This window comes from Herpailurus yagouaroundi, unplaced genomic scaffold (assembly GCF_014898765.1).
Source record: "Herpailurus yagouaroundi ecotype Mexico unplaced genomic scaffold, PumYag 29, whole genome shotgun sequence".
Taxonomy (NCBI): domain Eukaryota; kingdom Metazoa; phylum Chordata; class Mammalia; order Carnivora; family Felidae; genus Herpailurus; species Herpailurus yagouaroundi.
Genome location: NW_024412377.1, coordinates 96,738,235 through 96,759,460, shown reverse-complemented (window position 1 = coordinate 96,759,460; position 21,226 = coordinate 96,738,235). Strand labels below are relative to the sequence as shown.

General features: G+C 37.7%; 1 protein-coding gene across 1 annotated transcript in view; it reads left to right on the top strand.

The window, feature by feature from the left end:
• The window catches only part of JMY (junction mediating and regulatory protein, p53 cofactor), a 100,685-nt gene extending 80,380 nt beyond the window's left edge, over positions 1–20,305 (top strand). Inside the window, exons 7-11 of the mRNA XM_040449946.1 lie at positions 315–401; positions 6,026–6,121; positions 7,655–8,252; positions 10,146–10,456; positions 14,917–20,305. Coding sequence (XP_040305880.1) covers positions 315–401; positions 6,026–6,121; positions 7,655–8,252; positions 10,146–10,453 — 1,089 coding nt within the window. The 3' untranslated portion in view covers positions 10,454–10,456; positions 14,917–20,305. The remainder of the gene's footprint in view (positions 1–314; positions 402–6,025; positions 6,122–7,654; positions 8,253–10,145; positions 10,457–14,916) is intronic.
• Positions 20,306–21,226: the final 921 nt, after the last annotated feature.

Below are 21,226 nucleotides of genomic sequence, written 5' to 3'. Positions count from 1 at the left end.
TTACCTAAGGACACCCTCTTCGACTCTGTCTTGTCCCATCCCTCCCCATCAAAGAGAGAGAGAAGTGAGTTCTAGAGAAGTTGAGAGAGAGAGAGAGAGAGAGAGATATTTTTTTTTTTTTTTTTTTAAGATCTTGATGATTTGGCTCATGCTGCTTCAGTACTCCAGTTGAGCAATCCAGGTGGCTTATTGTTTGGTGTTTTCCTGTACGTACATGTTAAGATGAAAGTTAAACCCAATAAAATAGGCCCTGGTGTGGTGTTTTGAGTCTTTCAGGTTTCAGTTATATTAAAACACATTTTATGTATTTATAGGAAATTTGTATTGCAAAACACAATGAAAAGTTCCAACAACGCCTTCGGAGTGAAGATGAATACAGAGCCCATCACACAGTACAACTAGTAAGTTTGGACTCAGAGAATTAGAACAAAACTGGTTTTTTACCTGTCTCAAAGTGGATAAAATTTATAGAGAATAAGAAAATGTAAACAACTAGATATTAGCATTAATTCCATATATATGTATGTTTGCAGTTCAATACGTATGCATATACACACACATTAAGAGCAGTTTGAGACCTACTGAGCAGAAGATAATAGACAGTTCCCATATACCTCCACACACTCACAGCTTCCCCTACCAAGCAAAGAGTAGTACATTTGTTACAGTCAGTGGACCAACACTGATACATCATTGTCACCTGACGTCCATAGTTTACATTAGAGTTCATTCTTGGTGCTATTGTTGTTTTTGACCAACGTATAACGATATGAATCCACCATGATAATATCATACAAAATATTTTTTACTGCCCTCAAAATGTCCTGTGTTCCATCTATTCATCTCCATTTCTCTTCAAACCCCTGGCAACCGCCGATCTTTTTTACTGTTTCCACAGTTTTGCCTTCTCCAGAATGTTTAATTGGAATCCTACAATATGTAGCCTTTTTAGATTTGTTTACCTTAGTACTGTGCTTTTAAGATTCCTCCATGCATTTTCATAGCTTGATAGCTCATTTCTTCTTAGTACCGAATAGTAACCCATTGTCTGGATAACCACACTTTATTTTTAAAATTTGTCTTATGTAGGCTCCACACTCAGTGTGGAGCTTGAACTCAAAACCTCAAGATGAAGAGGCGCAGGCTGTATTAACTGAACCAACCAGGTGCCCCGGTACCATAGTTTATCAATTGACCTACTGAGACATGTTGGTTGTTCCCAAGGTTTGGCAGTGATGAATAAAGTTGCTGTAAACATTGATACAGGTTTTTGTGTGCACATAAGTTTTCATCTCTTGGGTAAATCCTGAGGAGCAGTACTTGGTGGATCATAATGTAAGAGTTTATTTAATTTTGTGGGAAACTGCCGAACTGTCTTGCAGAGTGGCTGTACTGTTTTGCATTGCCACCAGCAGTGGACGAGAGGGTTCCTGTTGCTCCACATCCCTACCAGCATTTGGTGTTGTCAGTGTTTTGTATTTTAGCCCTTAATAGGCATGTGGTACGTGATGGTTATTTTAGTTTGCAATTTCCTAGTGGCATGTGATAATGAGTATCTTTTCATAATGCTTTTTTTGTCATCCATCTGCTTTGCTGAGGTTATGTCCAGATCTTTTGCTCAATTTTTAATTAGGTTGTTTTCTTATTACTGAGTTTTAAGAATTCTTTGTGTATTCTGGACTTTGCAAGTATTTTTTCCCCTATTTCTGGCTTGTGTTTTCATTCCCTTGAAAACATATCTTGCAGAATAGAACTTTTTAATTTTAACGTTAATGAAGTCCAACTTGTCAATTATTTCTTTCATGAGTTGTACTTTTGGTGCTGTATCTAAAAACTCCTCACCAAAACCAAGGTCATTTATATTTTCTCCTGGGTTATGTTGCTGGAGCTTTATAGTTCTGCATTTTACATTCAGGTCTGTGATCTGTTTTGAGTTAATGTACATGAAGAGTGTAAGGTCTGTGGCTAATTTTTTTTTTTTTTTTTTTTTTTTTTTGTGGATGTCTAGTAGTTCCAACACCATTTGTTTAAAAAGCTGTTACTTCTCTTCATTGGATTGCCTTTGCTCCTTTGTTAAAGATCAGTTGATTGAATGTGTTTGGATCTCTTGTGCTCTGTGTTCTCTCATCTAAGTCTTTTGCCTCTCCAAAGAAACCTTACAATCAGCTTGTCAGTCTCCACAAAATAAGCGACTGAGATTTTGATTAGGATTATGTCAGATCTGTAGGTCAAGTTTGGGAATAATTGACACCTTAACAATATTGAGTCTTCCTATGTGTAAACAAGGAATAGCTCCCCATTTATTATATTTTACTAGATTTATACCTAAACTATTAGATTTATGCCTAAATCTTTTTTTTATGGTAATATAAATAGTTTTTAATATCAAACTCTAGTAGATGTTCCTTGCTAGTATATTAGAAAGCAGCTGACTTTTATATGGCGGGGGGGGGGGGGGGGTAGGAATCCCAAGCAGGCTCTGAACGACAGCGTAGAGCCCGATGTGGGTCTTGAACTCACGAACCATCAGATCATGACCTGAACCAAAGTTGGATGCTCAACCGACTGAGCCACCAAGGCGCCCCAGGGTATTTCTATTTTTAGTTTTTTTGAGGAATCTCCATATTATTTTCCATAGTGGCCCTACCATTTTACATTCCCACTAACAGTGTATGAGGGTTCCTTTTATCCACATCCTTGCCACCACTTGTTACTTCTTTTTGATTCTAGCTATTCTGACAGGTGTGAGGTGATATGTCATTTTGGTACTCATTTGTATTTCCTTGATGATTAGTGATAATTACTGACATTGAGCATGTTTTCATGTGTCTTTTGGCCGTTTGCATGTCCTCTGCCCATTTTTAAAGCAGATTATTATTTTCCTTGCTATTCTTTATATAGTTTGGACATTAACTCCTTATTGGACATATCATTTGCAAATATATTCTTCTATTCAATAGGATGCCTCTTTGTTCTGTTGATGGTTTTGCCAGAACTTTTTATATTGGTGTAGCCCCAATAGTTGATTTTTGCTTTTGTTTCCTTTGCCTTAGGAGACCTATCTAGAAAATGTTGCTAAGACCAATGTTTAAGAGATTACTGCTTGTGCTTTCTTCTAGGAACTATCCTCCTTTTCACCACCTCCTCCTCCAGTAGGGTCAGTTTCTTCCTTGGTGCTTGACAGCTAACCCTCTCTGCTTAACATGCCTGCCACTTACCTCACCACCACTTACTCATTCCTGCTTCTCTCCTAGGGCTTAATATAGGGCCTGGCTGACACGTAATTGGTAAGCATTTCATGGAAGAATGGTATTTCCTTATCTTAAGCAGCTTTTCCCCTACCATTTTACTCTCTTGGGTGGTATATTTTTAAATATTTATTTTGAGAGAGAGAGTGTAAGTAGGGGAGGGGCTGAGAGAGAGGGAGAGAGAATCCCAAGGAGGTTTGCACTGTCAACACAGAGCCCGGGTACAGGGCTTGATCCCACGAATCATGAGTTCATGGCCCGAGCCAAAATCAAGAGTTGTACACTTAACTGACGGAGGGACCCAGGTGCCCCTCTCTTAGATGGTATTTTACATGCTATCTTTTTTACTCTGTGAATTGATAAAGTTTTCTTGCTTTTTAGTTAATATTTTGTAATACTGTCCTATTATCTAAGCAAGGTGAATTTTTTCCTGAGTAATTATCTTGCTGTGTGTATGTGTGTATATATGTATGTGTATATATATATATATATGTAAACATTCTAAATTTCTTGACTCTTTAAAAATCCTTCTATTATGAGTAGTTTTAATTACTGGCTTGCAAAAGTGCTTCTCTACCATTCCTATACGTTTTTAAAAAGAAACCTCATTGTGTTTATAAAGAGATCTGCATCATCATTATAAAAGATTAAAGCAATACAGGAAAATGTGAAAAAAAATCAATACCAAAATAGATTATCACAACTTTTCTATTCCTGACTTTATTTTGATTTTTCTTGGAGTTAGTTAACGTTCATGAAGGTACTACTTCCGGAACGTTTCATGGTCCTCATACTGTGTTTTGGCATATTTTGGGAATGCTTGTCCATTTCCTTTCTAAGTCAGAAACAGTTTGTCTAGGTCACAGTGCCATATTTTCTCTCTGTCAAACTTCTGGAGACATTGAATGTTGTTGCTGTTGAGAGGCGTGAGGTCTCCCTTCCCTCAACCCATTTTCTGCCTGAATATTCAGTCTTTGTTTATTGTGAAAGTACAGTGACTTTACCAGGTGATGAGTGTGCAACAGAGTTTTCTGAAACAGGATGTTCACTTTGTGCCTGAAGATTCAAGTCACCCTGTAGATTCCGATGTGGTCATCCACGACAAATGAAGCAGTAACTCTGACTAGAGGAGCTGGTGGGGAAGAAGAGAGGTAGTAATGTAAGGGAATAATGGAAGATTGAATTTGAACAGGATGAATGGAAGAGAGACAAGTTAATGACACACTAGAGACCACTGTCCTGTGCACACAACATTAACTGGTCTTGTAGGAGGTATCTCCAAGTTTTTAAAACAAAGTAGGAATGAAAGCCATAACCTATCTGCATAGCTCGATAGCCTTTTAATATTCTGCAAAATGAGATGTAATTAGATATCTTTTCATTGTTGGAACAGTATAGAGAATTTTTTTTATTCCAGTATAGTTAATATACACCGTTCTATTTGTTTCCGGTGTACAGTATAGTGATTCACCAATTCTTTACGTTACTCACTGCTCGTCGTGATAAATGAAATGTACTCTTAATCCCCTTCACCTATTTCATCTGCCCCCCCCCACCTGCTCTGATAACCATCTGTTTGTTCTCTGTAGTTAAGAGTCTGTTTCTTGATTTGTGTTTTTTCCTTTGCTCATTTTTTAAATTCCTTCAACTCCACAGATGAGTGAAATCATATGATACTTGTCTTTTTGATTTTTTTTCACTTTGTATTATACTCTGTAGCTTCATCCATGTCGCTGCAGATGGCAAATTTTCATTATTTTTGTGGCTGAGTAACATTCCATTCCATGTATATATACCACACCTTCTTTATCCATTAATGGACACTTGGGCTGCTTCCATAATGTGGCCATTGTAAATAATGGTGCAATAAATATAGGGGTGTGTATCTCTTTTTGAGTTAGTGTTTTTGTATTCTTTGGTTAAATACCCAGCAGTGGAATTACTTACTAGACAATACAGTAGTTCTGTTTTTATTAATTTTTTTTCTTTTTTTTTTTTTTAGAAAGAGAAAATGCACAAGTGGTGTAGAGGAGCAGAGGGAGGGACACAGAATCTTAAGCAGGCTCCACTCTCAGTGTGGAACTCAATGCAGGGCTTGATCCCACGACTCTGGGATCATGATCTGAACTGAAACTGAGTCGGGTGGCTCCCTGGACTGAGCCACTCAGGAGTCTCTGCTTTTAATTTTTTGAGGTGCCTCCATACTGTTTTCCACAGTTGCTGCACTGGTTAGCATTAACATGGGAAAACATTTTAAATTTCTGTGCTGATAACTCCCAACTTTAAAGGGTGATATTGAGCCAAATGATTCATGTAAAATGCAAGAAATACTTTTTCTAGCTGCTGGTTATGTTGGTTGAACTAAGGTGCAGTGTCTAAATTACTGGCCAGGTGGTTGCTGGTTTTGTTTTTAAGGTCAACTATTTAATTTAGCAGAATAAAGCAGCTACAGGTATTTTACACTTAAGCTGTTGAAGCCACAACCCTACAGGAACATTTTTTAGTTCAGAGAAAATTTGACTTTATTTCAGCGCAAACATCTTTAATTGTGGGTAAATGCAAAAATGAAACAGTATTGTTTTTGTCAGCTTATCATTCTGGATTTTAAAATCATGATTTCTATTTAAAACTGGTAGTTTCATGCCATAAACACTGTTTAATGAATCATTCATTGGAGTTACCCATTTTACTTAACGGGGAGAGCTCTCTTTTTTCCCTATTAATAATAAAAATGAATGGGACACATCATAATGGAATTACTATTAATTTTTTATCAGAAGAGAGAAAAATTACATGATGAAGAAGAAAGAAAAAGTGCCTGGGTTAGCCAAGAGAGACAAAGAACTTTGGACAGACTTCGAACTTTTAAACAGGTAATAAAAGTATGGCCCATCTGTTGTTTTTCATTGCTTTTTAAGCAGAGCTGCATACACACTCGTGTTACAAGATTATGATAAAAACTTGGTTTTCCCTTTTATTATTTAGAAAATAAAATTTTAAATTAACGTTTGATTACAGGGCTACCCTTCTTCCAGTTGTATCTGGAATTAATATTCTTGTGCTGTTGGCCTTCCACTTTAGTAGTGTAAGAGGAGTGGTCAGGGCCTCTGGCAAACCTGAATTCTTCTTGAGTTTTATAAAATTAACAGGCTCACAAGTGACTGTCCATTTTAGGCATGAACTTGTCACCAGAACACATTCAGTAACCTTATGGTGGTAATCTGTGGGAGGGACCAGTGGCAGAATTAGAGAATGGATCAGCTTACATCAGAAATGGTTTGAGAGGGAGGAGAGGGTGGGTGATGGGTATTGAGGAGGGCACCTTTTGGGATGAGCACTGGGTGTTGTATGGAAACCAATTTGACAATAAATTTCATATATAAATAAAAAAATAGATAAATAAATAAAAATTTTAAAAAAAATAAAAATTAAAAAAAAAATGGTTTGGCAGTTGTCATAAGTGCTCAGGAATGTACTTCCATTGTCTGTGCCGAGGGATCACCTTATAGGTGCAGGAAGCTTTTGATGAAATTCTCTTAGTATTATAGTGAAGAGAGTATATGTGGTTGTGGACCACCCTGTGTTGAGTAAATGTTGTTCACCAAATCCATTAATGCTAGGTTTTATTATAATAAAAGAATGAGAGTTATGTATGTCAGTACTTGAAAAATTTTATTCCCTCTCCTTCCATCATAAAATGTACATACTGTTATGAGAGTTTTTTTAAATGCCAAGAAACTTTTTAAAAAGATTAATGTTTTAATCTGTAAGCATTTGAAAATACATGTAAGAAACTAATAGTTCCATAGCTTAGTATATACCAATGGCATGTATTAAAACCATTTTTTTAATGTTTAATGTTGAGTGAGAGTGCAGATGGGGGAGGGAAAGAGAGAGAGAGGGAGACACACAATCAAAGCAGACTTCAGGCCCTGAGCTGTCAGCACAGAGCCTGGCATGGGGCTGAAACCCCATGCCACGAGAAGACCACGAGATCATGGCCTGAGCCAAAGTTGGATGCTTAACCAACTGGGCCACCCAGGCGCCCCAATAGCATTGATGTTTGATATTTTATATTGCTATTATTTTTCCACTTAAGCTAGCAATTTCAGTAATTAAAGATCTTTTTTAAATCCTGTGGTAATTTTGAATAGTTGACTTCTTAAGTGGATACGAGGGAATAGGGCCTTGATAAAAGATTTGATAAGCAAATAGAGTTGGATGACGGCTGTTGAAAGGGATTATGCTTTGGTATTCTGGTCTTCCATATAACTGTATCAAAGAATTTCCCCCTGAAATCACAACAGCTCCGAAACAGCATCTTGGACCTGAAGGAGAAAATAGCCATCAGTTCATAGATTGTTGTAAACTAATTTGACCAGTTACAATCACTTCTACTTTTTTAGAGGTACCCTGGCCAAGTCATACTTAAATCAACCAGATTGCGACTGGCTCATGCAAGAAGAAGAAGCACAGCCAGTCCTGTGCCCTGTGAGGACCAGTGTGACTCTCTGCCAGGAGCACTACAGGTAGAAGAGAAAAGTGCAAAGGCAGAGGAAGGAATAGGCGAGCTTGGGTCATCACACAAAACAGAAGCCCAAAGCCTCGCACACCTTGAAGATACTTCGCTAGCACAACTTGAAGCCGCTTCATTACCTCTCAGTGATGTTACCTCTGAACTGCCGCCCACTGTTTCTCTTCCACTTTTGAATAATACTGACCTCGAACCAGGTTCCGTGACCATAGATCCACTCCCCCCACCTCTTCCTCCAACACCACCTCCCCCGCCACCGCCTCCTCCCCCTCCCCCACCACCACCTCTGCCTGTTGCTAAAGACACCTCCCCAGAGACACTGGAGAAAGGTCTGCCTAGAACAGAGGTGAACGAGAAGAGGATCCCCAAGTCTGCGAGTGCCCCCTCAGCACATCTCTTTGACAGTAGTCAGCTGGTCAGTGCCAGGAAGAAGCTCAAAAAGACTGCTGAAGGTTTGCAGAGGAGGAGAGGTAAGCTAGAAACACATTTTTAATCTGTTGAGTAAAGTGAGTCATAATCAAAGGCCCTTTTATTTCATAGGACCCAACAAAGCTTAAAACATTATTTTATTTTGGGCATTATTTGATTGCAAATAGGTTTCAAAGTCACAGCCTGGCAGAATTCTACCAACCCACACCAACAAATGAGCCTAGACACAAATGTGTACCTTCTTGAGCTCTTAGGGATGTTTTAAAAATTATATATTCTGAGGTAGTACTTAATCTAACTGGTAATAATAGTAAGTGGCTCCTTTTGTGTTAAGAAGAAAATCTGACTTCATTTTTATCATTTTTTAAATGTATTTTTGAGAGAGTGCACATGTGCACAAGCAGGGGAGGGGCAGAGAGAAAGGGAAAGAGAAAATCCCAAGTGGGCTCTTTGCTGTGAACATAGAGCCTAATGCAGGGCTCAGTGTCACCAACCATAAGATCATGACTTGAGTCAAAATCAAGACTTGGATGCTTTTTTTTTTTTTTTTAATTTTTTTAATGCTTATTTATTTTTGAGAGAGAGACTGACAGAATATGAGCGGGGGAGGGGCAGAAAGAGAGGGAGACACAGAATCTGAAGCAGGCTCCAGGCTCTGAGCCATCAGCACAGAGCCTGACACGGGGCTCGAACTCACGAACCGTGAGATCATGACCTGAGCTGAAGTCGGACGCTCAACCGACTGAGCCACCCAGGCACCCCAAGAGTTGGATGCTTAACCAACTGAATCACCCAGGTGCCCCAAAAATCTGATTTTAAACCTAGGAAATACAAGCACAGTATTCACAGAAAAAGTAAGACAGTTGGGAAGGGCTGTCAACACTAAGATGGCTTTGGCAGGACCATGCAACATTTGGTTACATATTTATTGAGGGCCTTGATACACTCTTTGTATAAAAAAAAAAAAAAAAAACCAAGGAAAGATAGGGAGTAATAATAGACAATTTATTGTGTGTCCGATATGCCTTAATAAAGCTCTTTTTGAAAAGAACAGAGAATAATCCCTGTCTGTAGCTTTCATTGGGAGAACATTATATAAAACAATTTGCATATTACATTTTAATCTGAGAGACCGTTTAGTAAAATATTTCTTACCATAACTGGAGAATTTCATATGTAAAACAACTAAATGGTAAAACAGAACAATCATCGTAGTAGGGGCACCTGGCTGGCTCCGTCGGTAGAGCATGTGACTCTTGATCTCAGTGTTGTGCATTTGAGCCCCACATCAGGGGTAGAGTTTACTTAAAAAACAGACAAACAAAAACAAAAAAAAAAATCTCTTAAAAAAAAACAACATACTGGATCAAAACTTAGTTCTTTAAAATTACATTTGTAACTCAAATTGCTCTCTGAATTTAGATTGTGCTGGTGCCTTTGGGAGTCTCAGCTATGAAATTCCTAAAGACTACCTCCCAGCTCCCAGTCTGCTTAGGTGTCTTAAGGGGAAATTATGAAAATACTAATTTCGAAGTTGAGTCTGGCTTTTTTCCTTTAGGTTTTATTTCTGAGAGAAAGAGAGAGAGCAGGGGAGGGGCAGAGAGAGAGGAAGACACAGAATCCAAAGCAGGCTCCATGTTCTGAACTGTCAGCACAGAGCCCGACTTGGGACTCGGACTCAGGAACTGTGACATCATGACCTGAATCGAAGTCGGAGGCTTAACCGACTGAGCCATCCAGGAGTGCCCCAGCTTTTTTTTTTTTTTTTTTTTTTTTAAACAAGTACAATTGGTATTTCATGTGTTTTTGGCACACCTGTCCATGGTTCATTTTGTTTTCAGTGTCCTTGGCTATCACAGTCCTGAAGTCTAGAGGTTATCAGTTTGACTCTAATTGGGATCCTAACTGTAATTCTTCTCTTTCATTTTATAAAGTGAGCTCACCCATGGATGAGGTGCTAGCTTCCTTGAAGCGTGGTAGTTTTCATCTGAAAAAGGTTGAACAGCGAACTCTGCCTCCTTTTCCTGATGAAGATGATAGTAATAATATCTTGGCACAAATACGGAAAGGGGTGAAATTGAAGAAGGTACAGAAGGAAGTTTTGAGAGAATCCTTCACACTTTTGCCTGACACAGATCCTCTAACACGGAGCATCCATGAAGCTCTTAGAAGAATCAAAGAAGCGTCCCCTGAGTCAGAGGATGAAGAGGAGGCTTTACCCTGCACAGATTGGGAAAACTAACAAGTAAATGGTCTTAATTTCTTTAGTAGCATTCACTAATAGTGGATGATGAGGTCTGTTATATTTTATTTTGAGGTTTATTGTTATATAGCTCAGCTATAGAATCGACCATAGATCTGTAAACTTCAGGTTTTGTGTAGTTTCTAGAAACCTAACAAACAGTAAAGCACTTTTCAAAGATATTGTTATATAAATGCCAGGTTTATACCTGCTCATTAAAAATTTCTACAGTATAGCCCAAATAAAGAGGATAGATTGATTCCAGTAAGGTGGCAGTCTTATTCTTACTTTAAAACCCAAAAGCTCTTTCCTCACCAAAGTATTTCAGGTACAAACTGTTATATATATTGAATTTTGATTTTTTTTTTTTTAATGTTCATTTTGAGAGAGGGAGGAAGAGGGAGGAAGAAGGAATGAGTGGGGGAGGGGCAGAGAGAGAAAGAGACACAGAATCTGAAGGAGGCTCTAGGCTCTGAGCTGTCATCAAGAAGCCCTATGTGGGGCTCAGACTCAGGAACCGTGAGATCATGATCTGAGTCGAAGTAGGACCCCAACCAACTGATCCACTCAGGTGCTTGCTCCCTTGAATTGTGATATCTGCTTAGCTGCCCAGAAAGGAATTGTCTGAGATCAATCCAGAAAAATTACTGCATTGTTTGGTTATTTAGCTTTCTAAGCCTTTAAAATTAAGGTTAAAATTATCATTTTAAGGTTTATCATAGTTACTGCATAATCCAGATAAAATTGCAGCTAAAATAACAAACATGTAATAAGTGTATGCATACCTTATTGGGTATGCCCATGGTATTGGTTACACATTGGACATTTTCCTAAAGTAATAGAGTTGTTACTCTACCACATTTTAGGAAGCTAATTACATAGTACTATGGCACAAATTCTGCTAAATATAGAGTCAGTAAAGATAACATGCTATATATAGTATATAGAGAACTGATATTAGTCATAACTGAAATTATATAATTTGTGCAAACTGTAATGCAACTATGCAGATATATTCTATTAAGCATCTTAATTGCTCTCTTGATGGACTGTTTCTGTGGGCTTCACCATATTCACCAAACCGGGGAAGACTCATAGTTCTGGAAGGGGAATAGATATAGGAATAATAAACTTACTTATTAGCCAGTGCTTTTTATGCATGCCTGATGGTAAGAATTCCCTGAGAGATTATTAAAAATGCAGATTCCTGGCTTTCACTCCTTTGAATTCTGAGTAGATCTGAGGTATATGCAGGCGTACATGTGGATTTTGAAAACTCCATACAGAAAAGGTAAAGTATGTCATTAATTTTTTTATACTGATTACATGCTAAAAGATAGTTTTGGATATATCAAATAAAATACTACTAAAAGCAGTTTTACTTGTTCCTTTTGGGCATGGGGCCATCAGGAAAATTTAGATGTTCCTGTATTATACTCTCATCTGTACCACTTCCCTTCAGCATCTACTGTCAGTAGCTTTAACAAAATGGGGGTGAAAAATCTCAATAAGTGGTTATGCTCCAGACAACATTTGATAGCACCAGTGTTATGCCATGGGTATTGGGCTGTTGGTATCTTTTTTCCCCCTGTTATTTATAGAGGCCCTAATTATCATGCTGTATGATTCAGTGTTTTTGAATCCCAAAATAATTTCAGACCATTTGTGCTTAACATATGTACACTATGCTTTGTAGAAGATAGCAAATATATTATTGTGTATACTCAGTGCTAGAGACTCAGGGTGCCTGACTGGGAATCTTTTTCAGTCTTGTAGATTGTCTCCCACTTTACAGTGCTTGTTACCTGTCGTCTTGTCTCCTGCTTGAAGCTTCTCAGTGAGCTGCTAAGCCTATGCCTAAAACTGCCATCTTAGCACAGATTGGGCCTTCATATAAGCGAGTGTTTAGTCCTTTTGATACAGCTGCCCACAGTAGCCCAGTTGGGATATGTGACCCACCTGCTGTTGCTCAGGCCAGCCCATCATTTCTGTTTTCTGCCTTCTCACAGGATCCTGCCCAAGACATAGACATTGCAGCAGCATTTTGTATGTTCAAGTGCCTCCATGGTTATTTATAGCTTTGGGCTGCTAATTTACCCTTCCAGCAGATGTTAAGAATATGCCCAGAATATGAATATCACTTTGAAAGTTGCCTAAAAACTCTTTTTTTGGCCGATTATTTATGACTGTTGTATGTGTTAGAATGTTGAAACAATGAAATGGTCCCAGAAAATGTATGAGCTCAGATATCTGCAAAGTCACTTAAAAACAAAACAAAAAACAATGCATCCTACACCAGAAACAAACCATAGACTAGTTGTGATCCCCACCAATTTGAGCAGGCAGTGAGTGATAAAGGAGCTATTCTCACTGCCTTGTCTTGTGGTCTTGGGAAATCATTAAAAAAAAAAAATTTTTTTTTTTTAAATGTTTGTTTATTTTTGAGAGGGAGACAGAGGCCAAGCAAGAGTGGGGCAGAGAGAGGAGGAGACACCGAATCCGAAGCAGGCTCCAGGATCTGAGCTGTCAGCACAGAGCCCATTGTGGGGCTTGAACCCACGAACTGTGAGATCATGGCCTAAGCCGGAGTCAGACACTTAACCAACTGAGCCACTCAGGTGCCCCTTGGGAAATCATTTTTAAAGACTGAACTTTTAGATGGCTTCTCTACAGATGGCTAAACAGGCTATAATTTGTATTTCCTATAAGTCAGCTTTTTGTAGATTTTAAATATTTTTTTGTTTCTTTTTCAGAGAGAGAGAGAGAGAGAGAGCAGGGGGGAGGGGCAGAGGGAGAGGGAGATTGAGAATCAATCCTGAGCAGGTTCCACACTGCCAACGCAGAGCCCAATGGTAAGGCTAGAACTCATGAACTGTAAGATTATGATCTGAGCTGAAATCAAGAGTTGCACACTTAACTGGTCAAGTCACCCAGGCACCCCTAGTTTAAGATTTTAAACCATTAGCTCTTCAAAGAAGATAATTTCTCGGGGTCCCTGGGTAGCTCAGTTGCTTGAGTGTCCCAACTTCAGTGCAGGTCATGATCTCACATACATGGGTTCAAGCCCCACGTCAGACTCTGTGCTGACAGCTCGGAGCCTGGAGCCTGCTTCAGATTCATTCTCTCTCTCTCTCTCTCTCTCTCTCTCTCTCTCTTTCTCTCTCTCTCTCTCTGCCTCTCCCCTGCTCACACCCTGTCTCTTGTTAAATAAATAAATAAATAAATAAATAAATAAATAAATAAATAAATAAATAAATAAAATAATTTCTCAAAACTTCATGAAGTAGAAAGTGAAGATATCCTGTTTTGCTTTGTCTTTCTTGAAAACTCTTCTTGGGACAGCCATAGGTAATAGTGTCCTTGAAGGAAATTTCTAAACGGAATGAAATACATATATAAGCTTTTTATTTTCTATTTTGTTTTCTGTGGGTTCCTTCATAAAGTTATGAAGTAACTATGACAATACTGTCTGTTAGAAATACAGTTTGAGGGATGGATGGAATTTAAACAGTTCAAGTCACATTAAAAAGGTAAAAAGAAACATGTGAAATTGATTTCATTAATACTTATTTTATATGATGTATCCAAAATCGTATGTTTCAACATGTTATCGCTATAAAAAAATTCACGAGGTATTTCACATTTGTTTTGTACCTGGGTCTTCAAAATCCAGTGTGTATTTTAGCTAGTAGCACATTTCAGTGTTGATGCTAAGTATTCAGTGGTTAAATGTGAAATGTCTTAACCAAAACAATAAAATTATATTTAATGAACAAATATTTTATGCTGCTTCAGATTTCAATTTAAATCACATTAAAAATCCATTTTCTCAGACTAGCCACATTTCAAGTGCTCAAAAGCCACATGTAGCTCTAGTATTAAATAACTTAGAACTAATAATGCATGTCTGTTTTTATCTGCCAAGTAGGTCTTTCAAAGAATTATTCCTATGCCATATGTAAGCCATGGATCTCAAACATAACTATTCTGAAACTTAAAAAGCCCTACCACACGGATCCCTTTAAAGACCAGTACTAATCCTATCCTCCAAATAGCAATATAACAAAAACTCACAGTCTAGTGAATTTTTAAAATATCATTTAACAATTCTTACTACACTGGCAGTTTGACGCCAATATTTTAGACTGTTTTTTCCTTTTTACCGTATAGTTTTGACATAAAATGTTAGTAGAAGAAATAAAAGTGAATCTACCCTACAACCTTATGTGATCAAAATCCATATTCAGATTATTTTGTTTTCATTTTTACTGTTTTATGAATAGAAATGTATCCTTTTTTTTAAAAAGTGTCTCCTGTATGCTATCTCTACAAATGGGTATTTCTAAGCTATTGATCAGTGTTCATCTGGGTATTACAGAAGTTGTGTGGGAACATATATATATACACACTGACCTTAATAAGCCATCATCTTGTAATACATTGTATTATTTTTTTCTAAACAGGTGACTCAACGGAAAGAAAAAAATACAGTTGAAGATCAGTTCTTACTGTTTTGGAAAACAAAATTTTAAACATGCGATTTCCCAATTGGATTCCATTAGATGCAAAGTGTATTGGCACAGTGGTGTGAAAAAACAGAGGCACAGTTGGCAAGTTATCGCTTTTCCAGTCATTCCAGTAGTTGGTGGTTAACAGGAGTTTTAGATGTGCAGTGCTCCTGATGCAGTGAAGAAAAGGCCTTCTGGACATGCCTGGTTTTTTTAAGCACCTTCCCCTCCTGTCCACCCAGTTACATCCTTGTAGTGGCCAGTAAAGCTAGGGGTTGCTCTGAGTTGGAAGAACACTGGGTTGACAGAGATCTACTGTGAGCTGTATTGAGTCTGCTTTGAAATCCATCTTTAAGTGCACTGAATAGTCCTCTGCTTGAAAAGACAGCACCTCTTCCATACCAGCTTATATAAATAGTGCAGCACTCTGAAAAAGAAGTGTATCATGATAGCTATAGGACAGGAATTGGAAAGAATCAGGTGGAAATGCACTGAAAATGTTCACATTTTAAAGATGTTCAACATCTGAAAAGATAACATAACCACAGAGATGCATTTAATGTGTTTACCACAACATGATAGATTTACCATGGCATATTTTTAAAAGACCACACACTCTTACACTTTGTAAGGTTTTGAAGTAAAAATTTCCATGCTTTTAAATAGCTCTTCATAATTGTGAATTTATAATAGTTTGAATTTCATGTGCAACTTTGTGTATGAAAAGCAATACTTTGTAACTTGATAATATTTCAAATTATTTTTAGTCTTTTTGTTTGAACGATTGCTTGATTAGTGTAATGCAACATGACTTTCCTATTGAGAATCAAAAAAGAGGATTCAATAATAGGGATGCTGATCTTAAATCTTTGTAATGGGCACATTTAAGTTTCTCTTTGTTATGCTCCGCAGTGAAATGTGCTCTACAAATAATGCAGAAACTAGACAGGCAGAAAAGCCTTCTGGGCTGGCATTTTACTATCCTCACATGTTTTGAGTGGGATTTTGGGAGAGAGCCTTTGTTACTGTCAGGAGACTTTTTAAAACATAGGTATAAAGTTCTAGGTGCTGATTTTGCTGTATTGGAGTCCTGAAAGATGCATTTATGTGAAAGGAGCCATTATGAATTCTCAGCAGGACTGCTGGGGGCTTGACCGAAGGTAGATCTGTTGGACCCAGTCTATAGTATTCTGTAGAGTGTAATTCTGTATAAGACACATGTTGGCCTTTATATGAAGGGAGTTAAGGACTGAGGAACCAAAAAAGAACTTTTATTTTTTCTGAGGCATTTCTCTGGCCTAGACCCAGAAAAGCAGTCCTAGAGTAAAAGTCCTTGAATGTGTATAAAGTGGTTTTCATGGAGAGAAAAAAAAAATGCTCACAGATTTGTCCCTTTAAGATGTTACTTCCTTTAAAATAATTAAGGAGAAAACTTCCTGCTTACTGATGAGTAGGAGCTTTTGCACAGTATTTTCACGTTTCATATTTTATTCATGTTTTATTCCCACTTCTTATCTTGGAAGATTACATCTGTACACGAGATATATATTTTAATGTTCATCTCACAGCGGGGAGGTGTGTGTGGACCCTCCCCTCCCGTTTCCTTCAGTACAGAACTGAAGCATTCTTTTCAACCAAAGACTGATTGGTTTGATTTTTTAAGCAAGTTTGCAAACCTTTAAAAAATCACGTATCAGTTTCAAACCTCTGGATGCTTATGGATCAGTTCGTTTTTTCATCCATTGACATTCTGAAAAATACAGGAGAACCTAATATTAAACGTACAGCAAAAGCACTGGGATTTTTCTATGCCAGGAATTGCTCCCCATTTAGTGTTAGAGCTGGGATTCCATCAAAAGACAGGTTCTCTTAGAAATGGGTCTTGTGACTTGTCTTTCACAGCCATGTTCTAGTAAGTCTCTGGCAAATACTGGAGGGGTACAGACCCCTGTGAATCCTTTGGAGGTGCATCCATACCTCTGAGCACATCCCACTGTGGCACTCCTTGAAGGGCATCTCACTTGATGATGAGCAGGTTAAAGTGCGGTCTTGTTAGCAACCAGCTGTGCTTATTCTCTGCTGAGTAACTTTTCCAGTACACGTATCTTCTGTCCTTAAGATTCCGATTCCTCCTTCCACAGAAGTACAAGTTAGTGCAGATCACCATCCTTTGGAGCTCGTAAATAATGCTAAAATTTCAAATAACTCCAATCCATTTGTCCAAGATGACATTACCAGTTGAATCCTCGTGTAAATTTTATTTTCTCCCTCCAACCTGTTTAATTTTAAAGAGGTTTTGGAACCCAACAAAATTATGTAAGCATGGTTAAATTCCCCTTTTCTCCACCTGCCCTTAAAAAAAAATGAGCATTTTTGCGCTTTACATTAAGGTTTTATATATTTAGTTAGGATGACATTTACAGGTGATCATGTTTCAAGTACTGGACTTGCCTGTACTATTTATATGGTTTAAAATATTTGATAGTTTTATCTCAGTGTATCATTTGTCATAAGAATACACAAACAGCTGCTTGCTTATGCCGAATCAGTTTAGGAGTTGATTTATCAGTCTAGACTCGACTGCAGTATATTTTAAGTGGGGAAACAAATAGATAACTTGGGGGTATTGTAAGGCTAATGTTACTGCCCACTTGAGTGCCACTTAATACTCAAACTGTTGTGTATATAACCAATGTGGCACACAGAAAACATATTCCTACCCATCTCCAATATGGGGGTACTGTGGGGTAGCAGTATGACAAAAGGCCTGGCTAAAGAGATTTTTAAAAGATGAGCAGTTGTCTTGTTTGCTGTATGTTTTATAGGTTTTGAGTTGGTGAGTAGTATTGAAAACAATCATTCCCTAGTTCTCATTGCAGAACTGAAAGATTTCTTAATGTGTATTTTTAAAACAACTAGGCACAGCTCTAAGAGTGGATCAGGTGTAGGATTTCCACAGCGGGAATGTGGGTTTTTTCTCATTATGTGAAACCATAGAAAATCTTCAGCACTTTCATTTACTCTGTATAATGGGGGGAGGGGGGGGTGGAAATCCTTGTTTCTACGAAGCTGAACTGTGTACCAATATTAGGTAACATGGCACGACCACTTTGCGATAAAAGAGTGTTAAATTGTAAAGCATACTTAGATCATAGCAGGCACCAAGAATTAAAACTCATATATCAGTGGAACAAAAATGAACGGGCAGCATCCTCTGTTTGGGACCAGGATACAATTAACACAATTTTATACATTCCCTAAGATGCCATTTTTTAATTGCATTCATTCAGTTTGTGTATAAATGTGAAACCGTGCTTTTAGCCTAAGGAAAGTTTTTCTTTCACTAAGTACAGGTTTAAAAAAAAAAAAACTTATAGGTATCATGAGATAGCAATCTGTAAAGCACTAATGGGTCCATGACGGCCTTATCAGGGAGTTGAAATTTCATATGCTTTACCAGGTTTATTTTAAGAAATCTTCTTGAACAGCTGTAAAACATTTAAAAATCATGGCAGATGCATTGTTAACATGCAACCATTTGATAAGGAGAACGGAAACCCTAATAAGTTGTCCCTAACTCTTGCACTGAATTTAAATGATAATGTAAAGTTAAATGTGCATTATAAACAGATTTTATTTCACCTTTATTGCTTAGAAGAGCTATGCTTAGTGCTAGAGGATGGGCCAGCACGATTGATTTCAGAGGGAAGAGGTAAAAAAAGTAGAAGCACCTTACTTACTGTTGGAGCGTGTTGCATTGATTTAGTGCTGCTGAACAATTCAGTAGTTACTTCTGAACTTTGCTACAAAGTGCTCTTTAGTTAAAGCACATGAGGAGGAACCTCTGCTTAAATTGCTTTGTAAAATAAAGCAATGGTATTTTTTATCCTATAAATAATCTAATTTAAAAGCTTTTCTTAAAAAATGAGTTTATATTGCTGCCTAAACTATCATGTATGTAAACAGAGGTTTTTTTTTTTTTTTTTATGGTGAGAGGGAATTTGGAGAGTGAGTGTGTGTGTGTGTGTGTGTGTGTGTGTGTGAGAGAGAGAGAGAGAGAGAGAGAGAGAGAAATGTCTGCCCATTGGGTTATTTTGAAGATGTGTTCATTCTAAAATGTTTTGCCCACAGTAAATGTACAGCTTGGTATTTGAGGAATTTAATTGAGAATCCAAATTTCTAAATGTTTCTCCCTTTCCCTCTATAATTATGCCACTAAGGTGCATGTACAGAAAATACCTCTGAGGTTGACATGTTAAATATTGTATCAATGCTCTTTCACACCGAATCTCAAAGCAATCATTTGTTTTGAGAGGTAAGGGAAAGTTTTTCTGTTTTTTTGTTTTGTTTGTTTTTTTAAAGTCGGTTATAAGAGTGCCTCAATTTGGGGGAATTAAGGGTGGATAGGAAAGGCTGTGCAAAGTGATTTTTAGATGTATACAGAAAGGTATGGGTGTTGGTTGTAGAGCTGAATTTTAACAAGGGAAGTTTGGGTTTTGTTTTTTTTTTTTAACTTGCATGTTCTATGGTTAACTATCAAAGAGTGTAACAAGTTATAGCTTTTCCCAATACTAATTACATTGGTTTTAAGAAGTCTTCATGATCACAAGATGGCATTTTCCCTTCAATTGTGAACCAAGAGGGGTAGACGATACAACCCAGACAGTGACTTCTGACTTCTTTGACTCGGACAGAATCAACACTGTCTCATTGAGTTTCTTACTGTACTGTATGTCTTGCCAAGTGTGAAACCATAATATATATATTGTTTGTGAAAATTCGAAGGCTACAGATCATTTTGCATGATGAAAGCCCATAAGGGCTAATGAAACTGACATGTTTTTTAGCCTTTCTGGTTCAATGAAAATTACAATGGCAGACCAATTCACTATTTACTAGCTTTGTGCAATATTATAATGGTAGAAGCAAAACACTAGCACATTGTGCTTGGCTTTTAAAGATGGCTTTAACACCGTACATTAGATGGAAGTATGCACAGTGTATTGTAAATGCCACTCTTGCAAATTTACAATACTTATATGCTCCATTAATAATATTTTAAAGTATTAAAAGTACAAAGAAAAAACTAAGCAGGCATTTATAGCAATACTCTGAAATCTCCAATAATTGTTTTGACTGTTGCCTTTTGCTCTTTAGTGCAACTTTTCTGCATTGTAATTACTGCTTTGTATTTCCTGTTTTTTACACTTACGACTTCAGAGTTAAGTACTTGTACAGCAAGTATTGCAGTCACCTTCTCTTGTACATGCAATGTAACAACATACAGTTTTGGTGCTTAACAATATTCCTCTTTTTCTTTAATAAAAGATATTTATTGAGTTAACTTCATTTTGTTTGTTTAAAACAACATTGGTGGGGTGCCTGGGTGGCTCTGTCAGTTGAGCGCCTGACTCTTGATTTTGGTGCAGGTCATGATCTTACCATCTGTGGGTTCGAGCCCTCCTCCCCAGTGCGGAGCCGACTTGGGATTCTCTCTCCCTCTCTCAAAATAAATAAACTTAAAAAGAAAAAAAATGCATTGGTGGTGTGCTTTTGCTATAAGATGATAAGCAGGCTTCAGAGATGGTGTACCCCGGTACCAGTGCCTCTTCCTGAGTATTTGTAATGAAGCGTTTTAACGGTAGCTGAATTTGTGGTAATAACAGCCTTATTTATGTGATCTAGAAAGCTGTCCACATCGTTGGGCAATGTTGGCTTTCAACGTTGGAAGGTCTTTAAATACCTTTCATTTTAGCAAGCAATTTGTGACCATTTAAATGGAGATTATTGGTTTTACACTTAAACATGGGACTGACCTAAATGGAACCCAGCAGATACCCTTATCCAGTGCTGACCTGATGTGGCCCCTGACATACACAAGGCACACATTTCAGGGCAGGTGTCCTTAAAGGGACTTAGATCCCAGATGGTACCCTGGTCCCTAAGGGCTCCAGTTCCATCTCTCCCTGTGCAGTTGAAATCAGTTTTGCCCCCTTAGAGGATTTTTGTTGCTGATTTTTTATTACTAGGGCTATCTATGTGAAAAGGTTCACAGGCTGGTATTAAGTGATTTATTTGTTCCTTCCCCAAACTACTATTTTTAAAATGACAGGCTGAACACAGTAGAATTTGGTACTTCTTCCAGCTTCAGAATTTTGTATTGAGAAATTTCTCTGAAGGAAGGGGCCTTAATTCCATGTGTTCTGTCTGCACATACATCAGAAACTAGCCCGAAGGGTTTGATTACTAGAGGATGTCTAGCCAA